The sequence below is a fragment of the Bubalus bubalis genome, chromosome 5 (assembly GCF_019923935.1).
Source record: "Bubalus bubalis isolate 160015118507 breed Murrah chromosome 5, NDDB_SH_1, whole genome shotgun sequence".
NCBI classification, from domain to species: Eukaryota; Metazoa; Chordata; class Mammalia; order Artiodactyla; family Bovidae; genus Bubalus; species Bubalus bubalis.
The window spans coordinates 4351211-4376857 of NC_059161.1; the positions used below are offsets into that span (position 1 = coordinate 4351211).

A 25647-nucleotide genomic window follows, 5' to 3' on the forward strand; every position below is an offset into this window, starting at 1 on the left:
AATGATCTAAATGTTAAAAGAAAACTTGTATCTCTTGAGTTTTTGTTGATATCTAATAGTTTAAAATATTTTAGGTCCTTCAAGAGTAGTCATAATGAAAGTGGAATACACTTAAGCATGTTTAAGATTTTTAATACAAAGTAAAATTAAGTACAAATTGGTAGTAAATTTTCTTTAAGATACAAAAAATCGCTCTGTGTTGGATTTCTTGAATAGAAAGTTCGAGATGGCCATCGTAGTACCAATAATAGCAAAAGATCAGCAGCATCACTTACTGTTTGTTTACTATAAAGCAAACATTTTGCTAAGTGGTTTATATACATTATTAATAAAAATGATTTTTTCCCTAGAGTTCTGATCTAGAAAGTTTGCACATAATGCTTTAAAGTTTCTTTGCACTCTGAATGATGCTATTATAAGATTTGAAAGTAATTTAAATTTATGTTATAATTCTAAACTAGAAATCTGTACACCATGCTATCAAATGCAACTGATAAACTGTGGTGTTTATTCACAGCTGGTAAAAGGAATGAATATATATAGAAGCCTTTATAAACTGAAAAAACTTATATGGCTTTAAGCCATGTAAGTGGCTTATAAGCCACTGGATTTATGCTATTATAAGATTTGGAAGTGAGTGTACTTAATTTCTATATGTTTCATTCACCTTTTAGAAAAAATATTAGAATTCAGGTTAATTTAATATAAAAGTTAATAGAATTTTGAATTTTGTGTGCTTAGCTTTTTGTATAGCATATTTGTCCTGCTTTAACAAAATTTCAAAAATACCCTGAAATAGTATTAATTTAAATCGTGCCATTGTTTGTATTTAGCATTGCTTTAATTCGATAGTAGAAATGCAAGAAATAATATTTTCTCTAATTTAATTAACATAATTTTACTACTATAAAATTGTCGCCATGGGTTCAAAACGAAGTAAGTACCCTCATAAGGAAGACAGACTAGGGTTTGGTGCCTTTGTAGTCCCCCGCCCCTGACTCATACCAAACTCAGAGGCTTTCACACTCTTCCTTGAGGCAAGTCCCGTAGAAGCAGCATGTTTCAATTTTACACATTTTGTGTCAATTTTCCAGACAGAAAAACAGCCTCTAGACATTAGACGTTTTTCTACGGAAAGGCAGTTTCCTTAGTTTTATTTGATTACTCTGAGTTAGGTTCCTGCTGATCACCGAGACTGTTAGTAGTTACCTGACTGCTTGACAAAAAACATTTCCTTTCCTTTATTTAACCTTTGACTTTTAGATGTAAAAGTTTTATCAGCTCAATAGGATAGTGGGAGCCCAAGTGGGGGAAGTCTCCTTGCTGTTCAGTGGACTTGTGGTTTTCCTGAGACATCTGTCCCTGGCCTTACGTCTTCATGAAAAGGAAATAATCTCATAACTAACCTTTGAAGAACCTTCTGTTTTCTGCTTTAAAATGATTTGGTCCTAATGTCTCTGTTTTACATTTATGTATATTTACAAGACTATGAGAGTCACAGGAGTCTTTTGCTAAAGAATGACATTTTCAGTTTTATAAAATTCCAGTAAAACATTTTATCTAGTCATTATATGTTGAATACATTTTTAACAGCTTTCTGGGATGTTTGTGTTTGGTGGTTAAGAAATTTTGAACATCTTTGGGACTGTAAAATTTAGTGAAAACTTATTCTGACTTAATGATAATTAGGAGTTTATACATGAGTTAAAAATTAATTGCTTTGAACATATTTGATAATTATCTAAGAAACCACTAAAATAAAAACATGGGAGTAGCATTTCTTATCTGAGCAAGGCTAGCTTACATAATTTATAGTGTTTATTACACGTGTGTGTGTGTGCATTTTTTGAGTACACTTTTTGTTTTTAAAGTGTGCAGTGGAACCTTGTTAAAATATTTGACTCGCTGACTCCTTGGTGTATCCTGGACCATTTTGTCATCACATATAAAGTGAGCAGGACTTCACGTTGTCCAGTTGTCTGTATCAGGGGTGGCGAATTCAGTTACCTGTAGAGACAGGTCGGGGACTAAAATGAGATAAGCAAGTTTGGCTGACAGTGGGAAACAGGGGTGATCTATAGAAATGGCACATACCACATCCAAAGATAAACTGTTACTCAACTCTAGATTTTTACTGAAAAGTGGAAAAAAAAAAAAAAAAAGTTTGACCAGCACTGCCAGTTCTTTTGATTTGTAAGAGAGGAAAATGTAGGTTTTTCAGTGAATTACCTCTTTTAGAAGTCAGCGGTTTATTCAATTCAGCAGCCACGGTGTGTTGCCCAAAACAACAGTATGACCGTGGGCTAGATTGGTCTGCTTGTAGCCAGTTTGCAGCCTCCACTCCAGATGCTACTGTTTATTTGCAACAGAAAAGGTCCCTGCTTCCCTGACATCCTAGGAGCATGACTGACTTTTGGAGTAGTCCACTTGAATACAAGTGATGTTTTCATGGAAAAAAAAAAAGATATGTACTCTTAAAAGGGGCTGGTTATCAGTAAGAACCATTGCGTGTTCACAGAGAACACACTGTGTAACTGAACTCAGTTCTTGATGGTGATGGTGCTTACTGACCTGTCAGCAGTGCTCTGGTAGAAAGAGTCACGTTAGCTCTCAGGAACAAATACAGAGAGGAGAATGTTGGCTAGACGATAGCTACGCGTTGCCAGTCTTCTTATGGATGGAAATATACTGAGATGTTGCTAGATGTGTGTTGTCTGAGGAGAGATCTTGTGTCATGTTGCAGGCCATATTCTTTTCAGAAATTTTTATCTGTGGTGATGAAGGTAGCAAGCAGTACTAAAATCTACAGTCGGAAGGAATTACTGATGTGTTAAGTGAAAGAATTGAAATGTGTATCTGCTGGGAAATTTGCGTGTTTGCATAAAATATAAAAGGCAGAAAGAAAGATACTGCTCTGGACATTAGTTAAATAAATTTTATAAGAGACTTGACTTTAGAGCCTTGAGCATCTGTTGCTCAGTTGGAGTGCTAATCTCAGGCTTGCTGTTTGGTAGCTTTGTGGCCCTGAATGCAGTTGTCTTACCTTAGTTTAGTCAGATACACATCACGGCATTATTATAAGAATTATGTGAGAGAACGCATGTCAAGTACCTAGCGTATTTTTATACACATAGTGAGTGCCTAAGAAGTTTTATCAATATTTTCTGTACTTCCAATAAATAGGAGGAGTCGCTCATATTTAGATTCTGCTCTCTACTTCTAGATGGACATAGACCTGACTAGTAACTCTTACTGTCCAGAAAGCTAAATAACGAAGCATGATGGAGCCTTAGAGATGACTGTGGGAAATATCCATAGGTGGAAGCCTTGTTGTACTAGTCTTTTTAAATTACGACAGTCTGATTTATAGATGAAGTCATGTTAGAGGAGGTTATAAAACATCCTAGTGTCCAGCAGTGATCTGAATATAGTAGAGTCAAATGTTGGATCAATGCGAGAACAAAATCCACCGTGCCCTGTATAGAGATCAAACATAGCTTGGGATCAGGATGCAGTTCAGTGAAAATATTCTTGGAGATAATAAAACGTAATAGTAACTCCCAAATACCTAGCACTGTTAAATTTTTTAAAGTAAACTATTAATCAATTATTAATTCATTTTGTTTCATTTTCAAAAACAGGTCCATAATCTTACAAGTAAATATATGTATTTTTTGTATAAGCTTCTTTCTTTTAGACTAATTTTATTTTTTTATTTATATTTGGCTGTGCTGGGTCTGCATTGCTGCACGGGCTTTTCTCTAGTCGTGGCGAGCGGGGACTGCTCTCCAGCTGTGGTGTGAGGGCTTCTCCTTGGAGTGGCGTCTCTTGTTCTGGAGCCTCTAGGGCCCGTGGGCTTCAGTAGTTGCTGTGGGGCTCGGGCTCAGTCCTTGCGGTTCCCGGGTTCCAGAGCGCAGGCCCAGCAGCTGTGGCACTTGGGTTTAGTTCCTCCACGGCGTGTGGGGTCTTCCTGGATCAGGGACTGAACCCGTGTCTCCTGCACTGGCAGGTGGATTCTGTACTGCTGAGCCACCAGGGAAACCCTTGTATAAGCTTCTTAATGAAAAATTGGGTTCCAGTTCACTTCATAATTTGAAAGGAAATTGAAAGTTAAAGATAACCAATGAAAAGTAATAATGTAAAGATGAGAAAAAACAGAAAGTTTGGTCTAGGGATAAAAAAGGATTCTCTCACTTTGCAGTAAGTTTTAATTATGAGATATTTATTACATATCTTATTTTTATAGTGGTCAAGGAAGGAGGTTTAAACAAGGTTCCACGTTATGTGAGTAAGATGAAATAACAATGTAAGGATTAATAAGTGGCTATGCAAACCGGCTAAAATCAGTGCATCTTGCTTTATCTTAAGATCTTAAGAGCAGGAAAAAAAAAAAACAGGACCAGCGTGTTCCTTGAATAGATGAGGTCTCAATTTATATGAGCATAGAGATCTGAACTATATAACACATTGAACTTTTCTTGAAATACCAGTTTTTTCAGGCCATGGAAAGTTGAAATGTGACTATGAAATGACTACAAATGAAAGAGACTGTAGTGTATCTAGGAACTACCTTGTGTCTTGGTAGACCATCCCTCGTGAACAGTATTTCATTGCATTATAGTGAGTATAAAGAATAGGATTGGTAATTTGCATGGTATTGAGTTGGTAATCTAAAAACAGTAATCTTGAAGGTTGTGTTTTTGTTTGTTTGTTTGTTTTTATGAGTGAAAGATATGGTAGAAAATAGATTAACCATCTGAAATGTTAAGAGTTTGAAAGGTTAGCCTCTCAGTTGTGTCTGAGTCTTTGCGACCACTTGGACTGTAGCCCACCAGGCTCCTCTGTCCATGGAATTCCCTAGACAAGAATGCTGGAGTGGGTGGTCATGTCTTTCTCCAGGGGATCTTCCCAAACCAGGGATCGAACCCGAGTCTCCTACATTGCAGCAGATTCTTTACCATCTAAGCCACCAGGGAAGCCTGCGTTAGAGTTAAAAAGCAAAAGTGAAAGCCACTCAGTCGTGTGCAACTCTTTGCGACCCCATGGATTACACCATCCTTGGAATTCTCCAGGTTAGAATACTGGATTGGGTAGCCTTTCCCTTCTCCAGGGGATCTTCTCAACCCTGGGATCACACCCAAGTCTCCTACATTGCAGGCAGATTCTTTACCAGCTGAGCCACCAAGGAAGCCCCAGAGTACTGGAGTGAGTAGGCTGTCCTTTCTCCAGGGGATCTTCCTGACCCAGGAATCGAACCAGGGTTTCTTGCACTGCAGGTGGATGGATTCTTTACCAACTGAGCTACCAAATTGGGATTACCAATGCTAACTGACTAACTTCTGGTTTTCAGATTTCCCCCAAGCTGTCAGAGCTTTGGCACATGTTCCACCCAGGTTTTTCCAGGCTCCCGCATGAAGCTGTCGCTTGTTGTAACCCCCACCCCACCACATCCTTCCCTGGTCCCTCACCCCCATTTCCATCTGGACTGATTGCTCTCCAGGGGTTTGCACACCCATCCTTAGACTTTCCTGTTCTTCCCTGGGATCCCATTCCTTGTCTGTATATCCACGTATTCCTCATTTCTGCTCAATCCTCCATTTTGTTGCTCTCCCAAAATATTATGCAGAAGGTGAATTTTTGAGTCCCAGAAAGACTGACAGTGCTTTCAGCCTGTCTCCACACTTGATTGATGGCTCCTCTGGGCAGAGCTCTAGATTGCAAGGGGTACGTCCTCTGCCTTTGGGAGGCGTGTTCGCTGACTTCCCAGAGCTGCTGTTGAGAGAGGCGTTCCGGGACATTTGGGATTCTATGCCTTTGTATGCGACCTGTTTTGTCTCTTTGGAAAGTCTTAGGTGCTTTCTCCCCCTGTTCTGAAATTTCACTGTAATTCTCTGGTTGGGCTCATTTATTTTATAGTTAACCCAGGGGTGCTTTCAACATGGAGATTCATGTCTAAGGTTCTGGGATATTCCAGTAATTTTTAAAAAGAAATTTATTTTTTCCCCTCCTTTCTAAGAACTGCTGTTAGTCAACTGCATGACAGTTGAGATTGATATGCTGATATTTTAATATTTATTCCTATTTTCCATCAGTTTGTCTCTTTATTCTAGTCCTTAGGAGATATTCTTGATGTAGTTTAACTTTTCTACTGATTTTAATTTTTTTCAGCATTTGTATTTTGAATTTCTAAGAACTCTTTCTTGTCTAATAAATTGCTTTTTTCACTTCTTTCTCCTTTCTTAGACTATGTTTTGTTTAATGGCATCCTGCTGTTTATTCAGCTTCTAAGGATATTAATGACAAGTTTTGGAACTCTCACCTGTCTATATTGTCTCTGTTTACTTGGAGTTCCTTTTATGTTTGTATTCATGTCTATATTTCCTCAACTATCTGGTGGTTGGACTGTTAATTTGTATTTAAGATCGAGGCACGAAACTGAATGAGAACCATCGTATGTGCGGTGGTGGGTCTCACCTGCAAGAAGATACGGGGCCTTGGAGGTGTTTCTTCCTTTGAGAGATTCCCAGAGCAGTGTTCTGGGGCTCCGTGGGGCCGGACTGTCGGCTAGCGGCCCTTCTCCCTTCTGTTGACGTCACGTTTCGGTTTGCTCTCACTGCTGAATGCTTATCACCTTTATGAGGCCGCTCACCTGTGTTCACCTGTGGTGCTTTCTGTTGCATTTGTCTTTCCTCATTAATTTATCTCTTTCATTCATTTATACTCATTGTAGTGTCAGGGTTAGGGTTGAGAATAATAGATGTATTCAGTATACTATTAGATTTAACAAGAAGTTGGTGGATAGTGACAGCCATCTTCCAAACCCTTACTTAACTGTTTGTAACGATCATTTTAAAGAACTCTATAGCATTCTGCAACATGGGCTTCCCTGGTGGCTCAGACAGTAAAGAATCTGCCTGCAATTCGGGAAACCTGGGTTCCATCCTTGGGTTAGGAAGATCCCCTGGAAAAGGGAATGGCAACCCACTTCAGTATTCTTGCCTGGAGAATCCCCATGGACGGAGGAGTCTGGCAGGATACAGTCCATGGGGTTGCAAATACTTGGTCATGACTGAGCAAACATAGATAGATACAGCATTCTGCTGAGTGAAGTTACCATGGTTGACCTAACTGTTCTTCTCTCATGGCTTTTGGCAACTCCTGATTAAAATGCATCATCAACAGTCACATCAGATAATCAGACGTTACATGAAAACAGGCGGAAGGAAAGCTGTGTTCCTAAGCTCTAGTCATTGATTTTTAAATTTAAAAAATTTATTGAAACTCTTGTCAGTATATATTTGTGTATTAAAAGTATCACAGTGTCTTCTCTTGAAAATTTTTCTGTTGTAGTCATTCTTTGAAGAAAAAATGAGTATTTGTTAATTGATAATTAACTATACTGGTGTGTTTTGTGATTCACTCATATATGAGAAGTTTACATTTTGATAAACAATTAAAACCTTTGGATAGATTTTAAATATACATACCTTAATTTGAAAAGGAGTACAGATTTTATTTTGTACAGATGATTTTGGATTTAGCATTATGGTTTCATAAAGTTAATTATATTTGTGTCTAGCAAAATGAATTGAAAGGAATTTTAAATTATATGTGTTTTTGATACTTAAATGCTATTTGTAATAACAGTTTTTAAAACAGGCTTACTTGTAATGATATTTATTTTGAAATTTATCATCTTATGTAAACATCAGTTTCTGAAGAATTGATTTAATTAATAAGCATGTAATTCTATTTTTATATATTCAATTCTGCAATATTTGAAGAGAAATGATTGTGTCTTTATGTCTTTGTTTTAAAAGATTTTTAAAATTAGTTTTTATTTTATATTATATCTTACATCAGTGGTAAGTGCTTATTCAATGAGAGCTTCTGGAACACTCAGACCTACCATAAAATGGGGCTAAGTGACGTTAGGTGTTTCTAACATAAAATAGAAGTGTCTAATGAATAACCTTTATAATGGAATTTTGGATTCTGATTATTTTATGAAAGCTAATAATGGATTATATGTAAAATCTTACTGTAACATTAAAGAGAATGTGGGTATTGTTCTTTTTTGCCCTCCAGATCAACCTGTTTGAAATAATATAAATTTGATGTTTATTTTGCTGTCTTCTTTCTTAATTCTAAATGATACATACATATATATATACACATATACACAGACACATTTTTAAGTTATTATTATTATTATTTTACAGTTACCTGCCATGGTTTGAAGTATATTACAAGCTTCTAAATACTCTGGCAGATTACTTGACTAAGGAACTGGTAAGCTCTGTGTTTTTCCCTATTTTAAAAATTGTGGTAAAATACACATAATATGAAATTTACCATTTTAACCATCTTTAAGTGTACAGTTCTGTACCATTAAGTGCATCATATTGTTTTGCAGTCAATACCAGCATCTTTATAACCTTTTTACTTCCCAAATTGAATCTCTGTACCCATTATACTAAAAGAGACTTGGTCCTTGTTTGCAAGGACAGCTTTGATAAACCTAGACAGCATACTAAAAGCAGAGACATCACTTTGGCAGCAAAGGTCTGTCTAGTCAAAGCTATGGTTTTTCCATTAGACTTCTATGTATGTGAGAGTTGAACCATATAAAGGGCTGAGCACTGAAGAACTGATGCTTTCAAATTGTGGTGTTGGAGAAAACCCTTGAAAGTTCCTTGGACTGCAAGGAGATCAAACCAGTCCATCATAAAGGAGATCAACCTTGAATATTCATTGGAAGGACTGATGCTGAAGCTGAAACTCCAGTACTTTGGCCACCTGGTGCGAAGAGCCTACTCACTGGAAAAGACCCTGATTCGGGAAAAGATTGAAGGCAGGAGGAGAAGGGGACGACAGAGGATGAGATGGCTGGATGGCTGATTCAATGGAAGAGTTTGAGCAAACTCCAGGAGATAGTGAAGGACAGGGAAGCCTGGCGTGTTGCAGTCCGTGGGTTCGAAAAGAGTTGGACATGACTGAGCGACTGAACAACAGCCACCTCCTATAAGTAGAATGACACAATACAGATCCTTCTGTGACTGGCTTATTTCACTTCATGTTTTCGAGTTCCATCCATATTGTGGCATATGTCAGAGTTCCCTTCCTGTTTAAGTTTGAGTAGTATTCTATTATTCACACACTATGCTTCATTTATTCATATGTAGATGAACACTTGGGTTGCTCCCATCTTTGGCTCTTGTGAGCAAAGCTGCTATGAACACAGGTGTGCAAATACCTGTTTGAGTCTGTGTATTCAGATCTTTTGAGTATATACCCAGAAGTAGAATTGCTGAATAGTATCGTAATTCTATGCTTAATTTTCTGAAGAACTGCCATAATGTTTTCCACAGTGGTTTCATAAATTTACATTCCCACCAGCAACACACAGGTTTCCAGTTTTCCCACACCCTCCCTGAGACTTCTTATTTTTTGTTTTGTTTTGATAATTGCCATTCTAATGGGTGTGAAGTAGTATATAATTGTGGTTTAAATGTGCATTTCCCTAAAGATTAGCAGTATAGAGTCATTTCCTGTGTTTATTGGTTATTAAATATCTTCCTTGCTGAAATTTTATTCCAGTCCTTTGCCATTTTTTAACTGTATTTTCATATTGCTGTTGAGGAGTGGGAGCTTTTTATATATTCAGATATTGTCAGCTACGTCATCTGCAAATATTTTCTCCCATTCCATGGGTTGCCTTTTTACTTTGTTGATAGTGTCCTTTGCTGTACAAAATTTTTTATCTTTCAAGAGGAATAACTTCTTTTTTTCTTTTGTTGTTCTGTGCTTTTGGTGTCATGTCAAGAAATGATTTTCAAATACAGTGTCATGAAGCTCTCTTTTTTCCTTCCAAGAGTTTTAGCTCTTACTTTTATTTTTATGTCTTTATCCTTTTTTCTTAAAAAAATAAATGCAAAACAGAAACTCAAATTTGCCTTGAATTAATGAACATCTGTGGGATGATAATTTTTAAAACGTAAAATAAAGTGTTTCGTCATTCAGTTGCTTCTGCCTCTTCAACCCCATGGACTGTAGCCCACCGTATTCTTATCTCTGAGAATGATCTTCCTGAACCCGATTGTGTCCTTTTCCTGCTTGTAATACTTTGAGCGCCTTCTTTTTTCTTAGAATGAAATTTAAACGTGTGCACACTAGCACATGAGAAGCTTCGTGATCTGGCATCTGATATCCTCCCTGGCTTGTCTGGTCCTCCTTTTGTACACCTGATGGACCATCCCGCTATTTGGAGCTACTTAAATTTCCTAGGATGTAACTCCACACAGTTGTCTTTCAGGAGTTTAGGTCACTCACTCGTGATTACTGGTAAAACACTCAACTTTTAAGATTCAACGTAAGTATCTTTAAAACAGACCTAAATTCAGTGCAAATCCTACTCCAGATGCTTTTTACTAAATAGAATTACCCTGTATGCGAGACAGCAAAAGAGACACAGATGTGTTGAACAGTCTTTTGGACTCTGGGAGAGGGCGAGGGCGGGATGATCTGGGAGCATGGCATTGAAACATATAAAATACCATATGTGAAACGATTCGCCAGTCCAGGTTCGATGCATGATACAGGGTGCTCGGGGCTGGTGCACTGGGATGACCCAGAGGTATGGGATGGGAAGGGAGGTGGGAGGGGGGTTCAGGATGGGGAACACATGTACACTCATGGCAGATTCAAGTCAGTGTATGGCAAAACCAATACAATATTGTAAAGTAAAATAAGTAAATAAATTAATTAAAAACGCCTTGCTGAATGCCAAAAAATGGATTATTAATAAATTAAGACAATGTGTTATTAATAAATTAAGAAAATAGATTTACTCTTAGGGTGAACAATCTCATAATTTGGCAATCTGATTTTATTATTATAATAGCAATAGTGTTTTAGTGTGTGTCAAAAGTCCAGAGTTTGTGTGCATGTATGTAAATTTTTCCTTCTCTACCCTTGATGTGCTTAATTCTGTGAAATATTCATTAGAAGGTAATTTTACACTTGAACAATTTTATGTTTCAGCCATTCAGTCATTCGTCTGCCTAAGAAAATGACTGGAAATAACTGGAAATATTCAATTATTGCATTGAAAACTCAAAACCAGAATTCAGTTTCATGATAATTTCTGGTTCTTTGTGTTTTTGAGTAAACATGTGGCGCCAACATCACTCGTATTAGTTGTCCAAGTTTTGATTAGTTTCAGAAACTCATTGATGACTTACTATATGGCACGTGCTCCCCGAGACAGTATCTAATACTGGAATATAGAAAAGAAAATACTATGGTTTTCTTAGAAGAGGAAATGAGGGAGACTACATTTGTGTTGCTAATTAGAGGGGAAAAATATTTTAAGTTCATAGTATTCGTTCAGTAGCTGGAAATAAATGTATGAGTGTAATAATTTTTCTTTACACTTTTAATCCAGTGCCACAGGTTATTTATTAATAGCTTGGAATTTACATTTCAGAATCAGTTATCCTTATCTGATCAATACCAAGCAACTGCCAAGAACTGTAAAATGCTAGACTTTAAAAAAATATATGTAACTATAAGAATTTTGTATAGACAACATCAGTATCTTCCAGAATACCCTGTGGTGTATTTCATTGCCTGAATGGTCCAGTGATGAATGCTTTAATGTCCATCTTTTTAGGTCATTCTAGAGAGAATTCCAGATAGGCAGTTTTGAGTGCACACTTTTACAAACATTTATAGAGATCTGCATTAAGTTTTCATAGTCAAGTTAGAAGAGAAATTGGGAGAAACCATGTGTCTCATATCCATATCCCTTAAAATGATTACCTGCTTTTGCCTTCACTGTATTCTCCCACCATAATAAAGAGAGGCTGAGAGTACACACAACAGAGAGAGAAGGGACAGTGCTGTGTGTGCAGAGCATCCTGCCTGCATTCATTACTGGGTTTGTATGCGAAGCTCAGAAAACTGAAGTGTGCACATCAGGGTACATTCAGTCAGTTCAGTTCAGTCGCTCAGTCGTGTCTGACTCTTTGCGACCCCATGAATCGCAGCACGCCAGGCCTCCCTGTCCATCACCAACTACCGGAGTTCACTCAAACTCACGTCCATTGAGTCAGTGATGCCATCCAGCCATCTCATCTTCTGCCGTCCGCTTCTCCTCCTGCCCCCAATCCCTCCCAGCATCAGCGTCTTTTCCAATCAGTCAACTCTTTGCATGAGGTGGCCAAAGTATTGGAGTTTCAGCTTCAGCATCAGTCCTTCCAAAGAACACCCAGGACTGATCTCCTTTAGAATGGACTGGTTGTATCTCCTTGCAGTCCAAGGGACTCTCAAGAGTCTTCTCCAACACCACAGTTCAAAAGCATCAATTCTTTGGCACTCAGGTTTCTTCACAGTCCAACACTCACATCCATAGATGATCACTGGAAAAACCATAGCCTTGACTAGACAGACCTTTGTTGGCAAAGTAATGTCTCTGCTTTTGAATATGCTATCTAGGTTGGTCATAACTTTCCTTCCAAGGAGTAAGCGTCTTTTAATTTCATGGCTGCAATCACCATCTGCAGTGATTTTGGAGCCCAGAAAAATAAAGTCTGACACTGTTTCCACTGTTTCCCCATCTATTTCCCGTGAAGTGATGGGACCGGATGCTATGATCTTCGTTTTCTGAATGTTGAGCTTTAAGCCATCTTTTTCACTCTCCTCTTTCACTTTCATCAAGAGGCTTTTTGGTTCCTCTTCACTTTCTGCCATAAGGGTGGTATCATCTTCATATCTGAGGTTATTGATATTTCTCCCGGCAATCTTGATTCCAGCTTGTGCTTCTTCCAGACCAGTGTTTCTCATGATGTACTCTGCATAGAAGTTACATAAGCAGGGTGACAATATACAGCCTTGACATACTCCTTTTCCTATGTGGAACCAGTCTGCTGTTCCATGTCTTACTGTTATGCAAATCCCATAAAGTAGATGTGTTATACATATTATATAAACCCATTTATCATGGGCTGAGTAGTGACCAGGGGCTACCTAGAAGAGAAATGTTTAGAATGTTGCATCTTTCATCAAAGTTGCATCTTAGCACACCAATCTTACTTAAGTTGTACCTATTTCTTAAAAATTAAGTTTGTGATTTTAAAATTAAAATGGAAAATGCAAGCGTTCCTCTTGCACCATTTATCCAAGTTGCAAATGCAAAGGAAAAATGCTTAAAGCAAATTAAAAGTACTACATAAGTGAACACAGAAATCAGAAAGCAAAACAGCCTTACTTATTACTGATATGGGAAGAGCCTTGGTGGTCTAAATAGACTGTCAGACTAGATGTCACAATATTCTTTCAAGCCAAAGCCCCATCCAGAGCAAGTCCCTACCTCTCTTCAGTTCTCTGGAGGTTGAGAGAGCTGAAGAGGCTGCAGAAGGAAAGGTCAAAGCTGGCAGAGGTCGGTTCATGAGGATTAAGGAAGGAGGCTGTCTCCATAGCATTAAAGTATAAGGTAAAGCAGCAGTTGCTGCAAGTTATCCAGAAGACCTAGGTGAGATAATTCATGAAGGTGGCTGCCCTGAACAACAGGTTTTCAGTGTAGATGAAGATGAAACAGTCTTTTACAGGAGGATGCCATCTAGGACTTTCACAGGCAGAGAGAAGAGGTCAGTGCCTTGTTTCAAAGCCTCAGGGGACAGGCTGACTCACTTGTCAGGGGCTCCTGGTGCAACTGGTGACTTGAAGTTGAAGCCAGTGTTCATTTACCCTCTGAAAATCCTGGAATCTCCTAAGAATTATGCACAGTCTGTGCTCTACAAATAGACTAACAGCACATCTGTTGACCGCATGGTTTACTGAATATTTTAAACCCAGTGTTGAGACATACTGCTCAAAAAAAAAATTCCTTTCAAAATATTAGTGTTCATTGACAATGCACCTAGTCACCCAAGAGCTTTTTTTTAAAAAAAAATTTTATTTATTTTAATTGGGGGCTAATTACTTTACAGTATTGTGACTTTTGCCATACATTGACATGAATCAGCCAGGGGTGTACATGTGTCCCCAGGTCCCTAACCCCACTTCTAACTCCCTCCACATCCCATCCCTCTGGGTTGTCCCAGTACACTGGCTTTGAGCGCCCTGGTTCATGCATCGAACTTGGACTTCACCCAAGAGCTTTGATAGACGTGGACGACAATATTGTTTTGTTTTTTTTTTCTTTCATGCCTGCTAACACACCATTCATTCTTCAGCCCATTGATCAAGGAGTAATTTTGACTTTTTATTATTATAATTATTTAAACTTTATTATATTTATTAGTTATTAAGTCATATTATCATATTGTTTAAAAAATAGCAGGAGATGCAGGAGACGCTGATTTGATCCCTGGGATGGGAACATCCCCTGGAGAAGGAAATAGCAACCCACTCCAGTATCCTTTTTTTTTTTTTTAACCTTTTTCCACTCCAGTATTCTTCCCTGGAAAGTCCCATGGACAGAGGAGCCTGGTAGGCTACTGTCCAAGGGGTCACAGAGTCTGGCACAGCTTAGCGACTGAGCACGCACACCACACATTTAAAAAGTACATTTCTGAAGATTGCAGCTACCACAGGTATTGATTCCTCTGATGGATCTGGGCAAAGTACATCAAAAACCCTCTGGAAAGGATTCACCATTTTAGATACCATTAACGTTTTTGATTCAGGGGAAAGGTCAACATATCAGTGTACAGTGGAGCTTAAGTAAGTACGTTAATTCCAGCCCAGTTGGATGACTTTAAGTTGGCGGAATTTGGGACTTCATTGGTGGAAGTAACTGCAGATGTGGCAGAAATAGCAAGAGAACTAGAAGTGGAGCCTGAAGATGTGTCTGAGTTGCTGCAGTCTCATAATAAAACTCTAACAGATGAGTTGCTTCTTATCGATGAGCAAAGAGAGTGGCTTTTTGAGATGGAGTCCGGATGCTGTGAAGACTGTTGAAATGACAACAAAGGATGCAGAACATTGTGTGGGCTTCATTGATGAAGCAGCAGCAGGGTCTGAGAGGATCGGCTGCAGTTTTGAAAGAAGTTCTGTGGGTGAATGACGTCAGCAGTGCTGCGGGCCGCAGAGAAGTGGCTCACGAAAGGGAGAGTCAGTTGATGCCGCGAACTTCACATGGTCTTATTTTAGACATTGGCACAGCCACCCCAGCCTTCGGCATCCATCGCCCTGATCCATCAGCACCGTCAGCATCGGGGCCAGACCCTCTACCCGGGAAAAGATTATGACTCGCTGGAGGCTCAGATGGTCGTTAGCATATTTTAGGAATAAAGTATTTTAACTTAAGATATTTTTTTTTTAAGACATGATGGTATTGTACATTTAATAGACTACAGAGTAGTGTAAACAACTTTTATAGGCACTAGGAAGCCAGAAATTTGACGAGATCGCGTTATTGCTATATTCGCTTGTTTGCGGTGATCTAGAGCTGCGCCCGCCGTTTCTCCAGGGTCTGCCTGTATGTAAAACATGTCTGACGTGAGCGGGCGCAACAAATGATTTTGTCAAGCAGTTTTAATTGTTTTTACTTAATTGCTGTTTCATTTATAAAATGCACCTTTTTTTTTTTTTTAACTCTAGGAAGACGATTTGAATGAAACTCTGAGATCTCTCTATAACCATCCAGTACCGAAGGCAAACACCCCGGTCAACTTGAGTGTGGTGAGTCTTGAGTCTGTATTTGATGCTTTGAGCCACAGTGGTGTAGAAATGGTGTAGAAACCCCGCCGAGTTGCCTCCCGGGGAGACTTTTCTGCTGGTACTGACTTTACCACCTGGAGATACTGAGGCTCTCTGATACGCTTTAACTATCATAACATGATTTGTTAGAGGTGTATTTTGGTAGTTGTTAAATCATAGATTTTAAAAAAAAATTATATGCCAAAAGTAACCAAATCTGTGAGAATATTTTGGTTGTGAGGAACATTGGTTTTCAGGTAGAATCTATCCATAATAAGGAAACCCACTCCCCTCCCTGCCCCAAACAATGAGTGTAGCCCACCAGGTTCCCCTGTCCATGGGATTCTCCAGGCAAGAATACCGGAGTGGGTTGCCATGCCCTTCTCCGGGGGATCTTCTCGACCCAGGGATTGAACCTGGGTCTCCTTCATTGCAGGCAGATTCTTTACCGTCTGATCCAGCAGGGAAGCCCCATGTGTACAGTAACCCTTGTAAAATGAAAACAGTACATGGTAAGCGTTGAGAGTACACCACATAACCAACTAGATGACAAAGATTCTGGGTGAAAAATCTCCTTTTTTCCCATTCTTCAATACATCTTTTAGTATAATCACCAAACGCTGGGAATAAAAGTGAGTTTGTCGAAGCAGTAAGCATTGGTGGTATAGATTATTTACTACTGAAACTTTTAATAAACTGTGCTGTGTATAACAAAAATCACACTAGTCCTTTGGGAGGCTCTGTAAGTGTTGAGAATTAACAACCACGAAATACAGATGTTTTAATTAATTTGGCATACCAAGTAGAATGTTAAAATTTACCTATCTTGATTTTGCTTCTTCCAAAGTAATAGTAAAATATCCTAATTAAAAAAGGAAAAATACATAATGATGCAGGAGAAATGGAAGGAAAAAGCAGTCTGAAATGTCTATAATAGTGTTAATAGGTCTTTTGGAGTTTTATTGCAAGATCAGGACATTGTTAGCCGTTTTATATTCTTTCTCTGGTAATAACTTTCTTCTTGCTTAAATTCCCCCCTGTCACGTTGTTTGATAACAGTGATTTCATTCTTCCTGTTTCTAGCGTCAGCACCTCATCTGGGTGCTCAACACTTAGTAACAGTCAGTAGTCTACAGTTTCTCCTCCTAGTCCTGTCTGTAAAAGTCTATCAGATTAAACTTCTTTCAACTGTATAAGGGTTTCCCCAGTAGCTCAGAGTTAAAGAACCTGCCTGCCAGTGCAGGAGACCCAGGAGGCCTGGGTTTGATCCATAGGTCGGGAAGATCCTGTGGACGAGGAAATGGCAACGCACCCCAGTGTTCTTGGCTTCCCTGGTAGCTCAGATGGTAAAGAACCTGCCTGCAATGCCAGAGACTTGGGTTCAATCCCTTGGGAAGATCCCCTGGAGGAGGGCGTGGCAACCCACTCCAGTATTCTTGCCTGGAGAATCCCATGGACGGAGGAGCCTGGCGGGCTATAGTCCCTATGGTCTCAAAAGAGTCCGATGACTGAGCATGCATGCATGCGACTATTAAGCTATAAAGCGCCCTGATGACAACCTTTAATAGTTGCCCTATTTTCCGTAGAATTTGTCCAGACTCTTGGCCTTTCAGCATCACCCACTTGTTAGCCTCCATCCAGCTTTCCACTTTTCTGTCTCACTTTTCTCCCCCTAAATTGATTCTCTACTCTGGTCACAGTGTTGTGTTCATCCATCTTCTTGAGTGGACTCTGTGCTTTCCTGGTGGCGCACCTTCCCCTCTTACTGAGGCCTCTGTGTGGACCACCCAGCTTTACTCTGGAGCTAGCTCAGGACCCATCTTTGTGAGCAGTTTCCTCGCCCGGCAACACAGGGTGGCCTCTGCCCCTCTGCATCCTCATGTGTTGCTTAGTGTCCTAGTGGAAATGATCAGCAGTCGGGGGCTGGAAAGCGAAGGATACCCTGGATTTTCCGCCCTTATCTGGGAGTTGTCTGCAGACATGGTTGTAGGCCTGGGTGATTTAAAGGCCAAGATGCAGAGAGGACGGAGCAGCGGTGAGGGCCTGGAGTGGAGAGGAGAGCAGAGGGAGGAGGGGCTGGAGGTCAGGGAGCAGAGGGAGGAGGGGCTGGAGGATGGAGAGCAGAGGGAGGAGGGAGAGCAGAGGGAGGAGGGGTAGGAGGACGGAAAGCCGTCAGGGTGGCGAGGCTGGAGGACGAGGAGCAGAGGGAGGAAGGGCTACAGGATGGAGAGCAGTCAGGGAGGAAGAGCTGGAGGGCAGAGAGCAGAGGGAGGAGGGGCTGGAGGACGGAGAGCAGAGGGAAGAGAGGCTGAAGGATGGAGAGCAGTCAGGGAGGAGGGGCTGGAAGGTGGAGAACCATCAGAGAGGAGGGGCTGGAGGGCGGAGAGCAGAGGAAGGAGGGGCTGGAGGACAGAGAGCAGAGGGAAGAGGGGCTGAAGGATGGAGAGCAGTCAGGGAGGAGGGGCTGGAGGGTGGAGAGCTGTCAGGGAGGAGGGGCTGCAGGGCAGAGAGCAGAGGGAAGAGGGGGCTGGAGGAGGGGAGCAGTCAGGGAGGAGCTCAGATTTGTCGTCATTGAAGCCAGCGGAGTGCGGGTTCACAGTGAGTCAGAAGGAGGTAGAAACAACAACCAAAAATAAACAAGAGTAAGAAGAAAGAATCAGTTTTCTAAAAATCGGTGTTTTTCTTCGACAGAGTTGTATTTATAATGTGATTCTAACACTTTTTTAAATAGTAAATAAATATACTATAGGTGCTAAGATTGTCGAGGCAGTTAATACAGAGAGTCGAGAAATAAAAGTGTATCCTCTAAGTTTGATTATCATATTTGTTCAGGAGTAAATGTCTCATAAAAATACATATCAGAAATATTGGACATTGAAGAACTTCACCTTTATTGATAAGAAGTGTAAGTCAAAGACGTCTAGGCTTCTTAATACCTAAAGACTAGAAGATTTTGGTTTAAGAAAAAGTCACTAAACGTGTGATATGAGGCAGACAAGTTAACTTTTTTGAGGTATTTAGATATACCATGAAGCTATTTTAATGTTCAGTTCAGTTCAGTCGCTCAGTCTTGTCCGACTCTTTGTGACCCCTGAATTGCAGCATGCCAGGCCTCCCTGTCCATCACCAACTCCCAGAGTTCACTCAGACTCTCGTCCATCGAGTCGGTGATGCCATCCAGCCATCTCATCCTCTGTTGTCCTCTTCTCCTCCTGCCCCCAATCCCTCTCCCAGCATCAGTCTTTTCCAGTGAGTCAACTCTTTGCATGAGGTGGCCAAAGTACTGGAGTTTCAGCTTTAGCATCATTCCTTCCAAAGAAATCCCAGGGCTGATCTCCTTCAGAATGGACTGGTTGGATCTCCTTGCAGTCCAAGGGACTCTCAAGAGTCTTCTCCAACACCACTGTTCAAAAGCATCAATTCTTTTGGCACTCAGATTTCTTTATAGTCCAACTCACATCCATACATGACTACTGGAAAAACCATAGCTTTGACTAGCAGACCTTTGTTGGCAAAGTAATGTCTCTGCTTTTTGATATGCTGTCTAGGTTGGTCATAACTTTCCTTCCAAGGAATAAGTGTCTTTTAATTTCATGGCTGCAGTCACCATCTGCAGTGATTTTGGAGCCAAAAAAATAAAGTCTGCCGCTGTTTCCATTGTTTCTTCATCTATTTGCCATGAAGTGATGGGACCGGATGCCATGATCTTCGTTTTCTGAATGTTTAGTTTTAAGCCAACTTTTTCACTCTCCTCTTTCACTTTCATCAAGAGGCTCTTTTGTTCTTCTTTGCTTTCTGCCATAAGGGTGGTGTCATCTGCACATCTGAGGTTATTGATATTTTTCCCGGCAATCTTGATTCCAGCTTGTGTTTCATCCAGCCCAGCATTTCTCATGATACTCTGCATATAAGTTAAATAAACAGGGTGACAATATACAGCCATGACATACTCCTTCCCAATTTGGAGCCAGTCTGTTGTTCCATGTCCAGTTCTAACTGTTGCTTCTTGACCTGCATACAGGTTTCTCAGGAGGCAGGTAAGGTGTTCTGGTATTCACATCTCTTTCAGAATTTTCCACAGTCTGTTGTTACCCACACAATCAAAGGCTTTGGTATAGTCAATAAAGCAGAAGTAGATGTTTTTCTGGAACTGTCTTGCTTTTTCAGTGATCCAACGGATTTTGGCAATTTGATCTCTGGTTCTGTGCTGTTAATGACTGGCAAAACTCCGATGAAAACGTTTTGTGATGTCAGGTTAAAATTGATGGCCTTAGGAATTTTTCTTCCTTCACAAATGGAATAGAAATTTCTTTCATATTTTCTATTAGAAAAAAATGACAAATCTTGAGAAACTACTGTGATTTTCTTATAATTTCATTTTCATGAGTGTTCCCTCACATGAGTTTTCAAGACTTGACATTACAGTCCATTAGAATGTCACACAGAGATTTTATGAAATGTTAATATCAAATGCAACTGCTTGTTTTGAAAGTGTATTTCAGAGTCATTAAATACCCACAGAATACTCTTAGTTGAGAATGAAAGAAAGTACTTAATGATTTTTCTAGCATAAAACTAGCAAATCAGCATTTAAAACGCTTCAGGTATTTTCAACAGATAATGTGGCTACATGGGTTTTTCTCAAATACACAGCAAATCGTTGTGTAAATTTCTCCCTTGAAAGTAAAATATTCATTTTTTTTCTCTCGCGTATTGTAAGAACCAAGAGATATTTTTTGCCAGTGAGCAAGTTCTGAAAGAGCAGCCCTCCTTAGCACGGGTGAGTTCAAAGGACATTGGCTTCTGAAAATCATTGGGAAAAATCACTGCCAAATTAATTACTTCTATCACTGTCTTTAATATTCACCCCAGTCCTTTGAGAAGTGGTAAATTTCCTTCTTAATCATTCAGATTATATTTTCTGTTTATACTGTCTTTTAAAGCATAGCAGTGAAATAGTGCTAGTAAATATCTGTCCCAATAAAAGTAACTGATAGAGACCAGATCCACGCTCACCCTCATGAGAGGGGTGTGGTGTCCAGCTGGGCTCGCTGCATGGGTGTGGTCTCACGTTTGTCACAAGGGTCCGGGACCTTGTTTTGCCGCCTGTAAGTCATACGTTATGACTGTGCCCACTAGCCTTGCTCTGATGAGTTTGATGGTGCTCAGTCTTGCTAGGATGATTTTCCCCCTTCAATCTTTAATTATAGGATGATATTAACTAGGTCCTTATGTGAGATAGCAAAATAATTTTGGAGATTAATATGAACAGAAAATAAATTGATTTTGGTGATTGAATTGTACTGTGATTCTGTGTGGTAAGATCTGGGAACGTTCTGTGAAACGTCAAGGTGCACATTGTGCCTTTTGTGTGACTCTGTCTATAAACTAACTGCTGTATTGCTTTGAGTATTATAAAAGCTAATTAACATTTGTTCAGTGGGTATATAAAAGTCATGTTTTGGGGTGAGAAATTACCTTTCAAGAAGTTTTAAATATTAAAAATTACTTTTTATTGCTGCTTTCTAAATAATACAGTGGCTGATATGTACAGAAGAAATTTGTGATGACTCAGTCTTAATACATTTTGATATATTCTTGGGTAAACAAGCCTTTCCTCAGGCTCCCTAAACGAAATGTGTTAAAATTATCTATGTTTCTATTAGTAATATGCTTTTTTGGTCTTAATACACTTTTTCTAAGATTATTATTTCAATTTTAATATGAAATATTTTTAATCAACACTTTTCATATGAGAAGCATATTGTTAAATCTCCTGTAAACCTGCTGTATTATAAGAGTCCCTCAATTTCAACAAATCCTGGGCATCAGTCCTTGATTTCTCAATTTAGTTGATATATTTTTAAAATTTTAACCTCAAATTATACATAATGCTACAAAATTTTAATTCTCCTTTTCTAATGTGATTTATTTCCATTGACCAGCATTCCTGCTTCATTGCCCCTGATGTAACTGGACTGCCAACCATCCCCGAGAATGTAAGTTTTCTATGTTTTCTATTCTACTGATATGAATTTTATTTTGGTCTCACAATTGAAGTATTTCTTGGTAGAGAAATAGAATACATTGTAACCGTTTGTGTTTGTGAGGAAAAAAATGAAAAAATTAAGAATAATGGTGTCATCTCTTTTTCTTTATGTACCTGCTACTTTACCTCCTTTACATCGATTATGGGTAAGACAGATTATTTGAGAAAACCTCTTTCTGCCATTTGAGATAGATCAGTAGGATAGTCTGTACTCGGGTTCTGAGCTCCTTGGATCAGGCAGATGAGGTGTCTCAGCGGATGTCTCCTGGTTATGGGGAAATGAGCGTGTGCAGTGGGAAATACTTTCACGGAAATAGTCCCCATCGTGTTTAGGTTCCTTGTGTATATAGCTCTGTTCAAATCTCAGATGTTCTCTACTCAGTATCCTGATTTTTAATTGAAGTAATCATATATGTTTTGTAAGGCCTGAAGGATACTACCAGAAATTATAAAATTGCCACATTGTGCATTTTATTTAGAGTCCTGATTGTATCCTTGCTAGAAATATTTTCAGTGTTCTAATGGTTATTACAAATTAAAATTCTGCAGAAAAGTTTACCTGGGTGAATGGAATTGACAGGTACACTTTTGGATACTGTGTGAAAAGGAGATGTTTCCTTTTGTAAGTTTCTTTTTTTCCAGCTTCATTTCGGGAAGATAAAAAGAACCATTATAAATAATTCTATCAGAAGTGAAGGAAACATCAACTCAGGAATATTTATTATTTTTATATGTACTATACTCTGCTGTCCTCCCGAAAATGAACCTACTGAGTGTTTGGTTTCCAAAAGCACGTGGGTTGTGAGTGAACAAAGTACAAGAAGACAGTGGTAAACTTCCTGATATGGAAGGAAGGCTGTCAGTGGGGTTTTTAGTAGAGATGCGTTCAGTTGCCTCCTGTGAGAAGATTGCATTCAGCCTGAGGTAGACCATCAGATTCAGAGGTCATCTCCCAGGCCCTCAAGTCCTCTGTGGGCTGCTGCTGCTGCTGCTAAGTCGCTTCAGTCGTGTCCAACTCTGTGCGACCCCATAGGCGGCAGCCCACCAGGCTCCCCTGTCCCTGGGATTCTCCAGGCAAGAGTACTTGAGTGGGTTGTCGTTTCCTTCTCCAATGCATGAAAGTGAAAAGTGAAAGTGAAGTCGCTCAGTTGTGCCCGACTCTTAGCGACCTCATGGACTGCAGCCTAGCAGGCTCCTCCGTCCATGGGATTTTCTAGGCAAGAGTACTGGAGTGGGGTGCCATTGCCTTCTCCAGTGGGCAGGACCTCTGTTTGGGAGTCTGGAGGCTGACTGACTTGATATCTGCATGCCTGCCCCTCACCTAGAGGTTAGAAGGGAGGGACCCTGACTTGCATTAACAGCCCCAAGTTGAGGTTTTGTACCTTTCTTAAATTAATAATAAAAAGCTAGTAGCTTGATTTAGCAGACTTTACTTTTTTTTTTTTTTTAAAGGCTATGACTTTGAAAGTCTTAAAGAACCCTTCTAAGGAAAAAGTGCCTCTGAGAATAGAAACTTTTTTTTTTGGAACTGAGAAAAAAATTTAACTTTTTATTTTATGTTGGTGTATAGTCGATTATCAAGGTTATGATCGTTTCAGGTGAACAGCAGAGGGACTCAACCATCCATATACATGTATCCATTCTCTCCTAAGCCCCGCTGCCATCCAGGCTGCCATATAACACTGAGCACAGTTCCATGTGCTGTTCGGTAGATCCTTGTTCATTACCCGTTTTAAATACAGCAGACTGTACATGGCCATCCCAAACTCTCTAACTATCCTCCCCCCCATTAGGATATTTCATTTCTAAAAAGTCCTATTTAGGGAAATACAGAAAAGGAAAAGCAAGGACTTATACATAAGGCAGCCTTTTGCATTGGGAAATAATTCCCCATTTAGAAATTATCTTTCTTTGAGATTACAGGAACAGTGTTAATGTTGAATGCCATAAAACTATTTTGCATTATGAACAGTGGAAACAGAAGGTGAGGTAGGCTTCAAATAGAAAAAACAGGAAATGAGTCTCTCCACCAAACTCGGCATCACTTGGTGGTGGTCACAGGTTCTAATGCCCTGCTGTGATTGCCATTTTCTCCTGAGAAAGTTTCTACCTCACAGAAATGGAAGAAACAATTGGATTTAGTGTTTTCTTGCTCAACTAAAGGTTTTGGTCTTCTGGGTCATGATCCCTCTACTCCTCCAGTTTTAGTTTATTGTCGTCTCTTATATGTTGCTTTCTGATGCATTTGTTTGAGTACAGAAAATTAAAAATAAGAAGAGGATCTAAAGTTAAAGTTTATATAGGCTACCCCAATTTTGTTCTTATGTGGGGAAAATAATTTTAAGTGTTATGTCACGGAGTCAAATTAAACTGACACTTTTATTTGGTTAGAGTGGTATAAAGCTGGCCCAACATGGAATATAAACGAGACCCTCCTTCATAAAGACCCAGAGGTCTGCTTTATAAGCCTGTCTCATTGCCGGGAAACCCCATGGGCAGAGGAGCCTGGTGGGCGGCAGTCCATGAAATCACAAAAGGGTCGGACACAACTTAGCGGCTGAGCAACACCACCGTCTGTGGTTGCCTAGCGGCAGTGCCCAGCCTTTTGGCACAAAGGAGCGGCTCTGTGGAAGCCAATTTCCCATGAATGACGTGAGGGGGACGATGGTTTCAGGATAAGTCAGATGCATTACATTTACTGGGTACTTTATTTCTATTATTATTATGTTGTAATATATGAATGAGATAATTACACAGCTCACCATAATGCAGAATGAGATCACCGGGCATTATATTCTCATAAGAAGCACCGAGCCTAGACCCCTCCCATGCGCCATTCACCGAGGGGTTCAAGCTCCAAGGAGAATCTGATGCCACCACTGGTCTGGCAGGAGGCAGAGCTCAGGTGGTGATGCCAGCGATGGGGAGCGTATGTCAATACAGATGAAGCTTCTCCTTGCCTGTCTACTGCCCACTTCCTGCAACCTGGCCCTGCTCCCAGCAGGCCATGGGCTGGTACAGGTCGATGACCAGGGTCTGGGGACCCCAATCTATCCTATCAACCCATGGTATCCCTTGCTGAGTAGTTGGCACACAAGGAGAGACTCAGATGTGCTTTCTGGAGCAGCAGTTCTCAGAGTTCAGGGTGCCTGTAAGAAGCACCCAGAGTGCTTGTTGAGAAAAGGAATTCCCAAGGCTCCACTCCCAGCGGGCTGGGTAGGGCCCCAGGCAACTGGCTTCCTGTAGAGGTGTCTGGAGCCGGGGAGAGGGAGAGAGAGTGGTGATGCCCTGATCACCCTCGGAGGACACTTTCCCAGAACAGGGCTGTGTTTCAAATAAGAACCGAAGGCTCCATGCTTGGCGTGGCGGCGGAACCAGAACTGCATTTACTTATTAGTAATTTTTACTAACATCCTCCGAACACGGGTAGCCCGCGGTGGCTGTTGGCGCTGTCCCCGCACCTCACGCGGTTGTCTTTGCCCGTGCAGAGGAACCTCACGGAGTACTTCGTGGCCGTGGACGTGAACAACATGCTGCAGCTCTTCGCCAGCATGCTGCACGAGAGGCGCATCATCGTCACGTCCGGGAAGCTCAGCACCGTGAGTACCGCCCCCCAAGCCCCATGCTCTGTGCATGCTCCGCAGGCGCCATCTGCATACCCTCCTGACTCGGGGCTTTAGTCCTCCGCGGAGCACAAAGGTCTGATTTATGGAAGGCCTTCGCGGGTGCATTAAGTCAGGTTAATTATTTCTTCTTATCAGAAGATGAGAGTTTTTTTTTTTTTTTTTTTTTTTCCTTTTTCACTCCCTGGAGTTCATTTTAGTGCCTTCTACCATATAAAGAATTCTTAAGAGCTATTATGAGATCTTTATTATTCACTTGAGGCTCTTTTT

At 40.2% G+C, this 25647-nt stretch overlaps 1 protein-coding gene across 7 annotated transcripts in view; it reads left to right on the top strand.

Moving 5' to 3' along the window:
- DENND1B (DENN domain containing 1B) overlaps window positions 1–25647 on the top strand; it is a 279905-nt gene that overhangs the window by 131138 nt on the left and 123120 nt on the right. For 4 of the 7 annotated variants that reach the window (XM_025285317.3, XM_025285318.3, XM_025285319.3 and 1 more), the window contains 5 exons: window positions 8223–8292; window positions 15607–15687; window positions 20426–20485; window positions 21651–21704; window positions 25243–25353. In XM_025285317.3, the coding sequence (XP_025141102.3) occupies window positions 8223–8292; window positions 15607–15687; window positions 20426–20485; window positions 21651–21704; window positions 25243–25353 (376 nt within the window). The remainder of the gene's footprint in view (window positions 1–8222; window positions 8293–15606; window positions 15688–20425; window positions 20486–21650; window positions 21705–25242; window positions 25354–25647) is intronic. The other 3 variants (XM_025285321.3, XM_025285327.3, XM_025285322.3) reach the window with 1 other exon arrangement.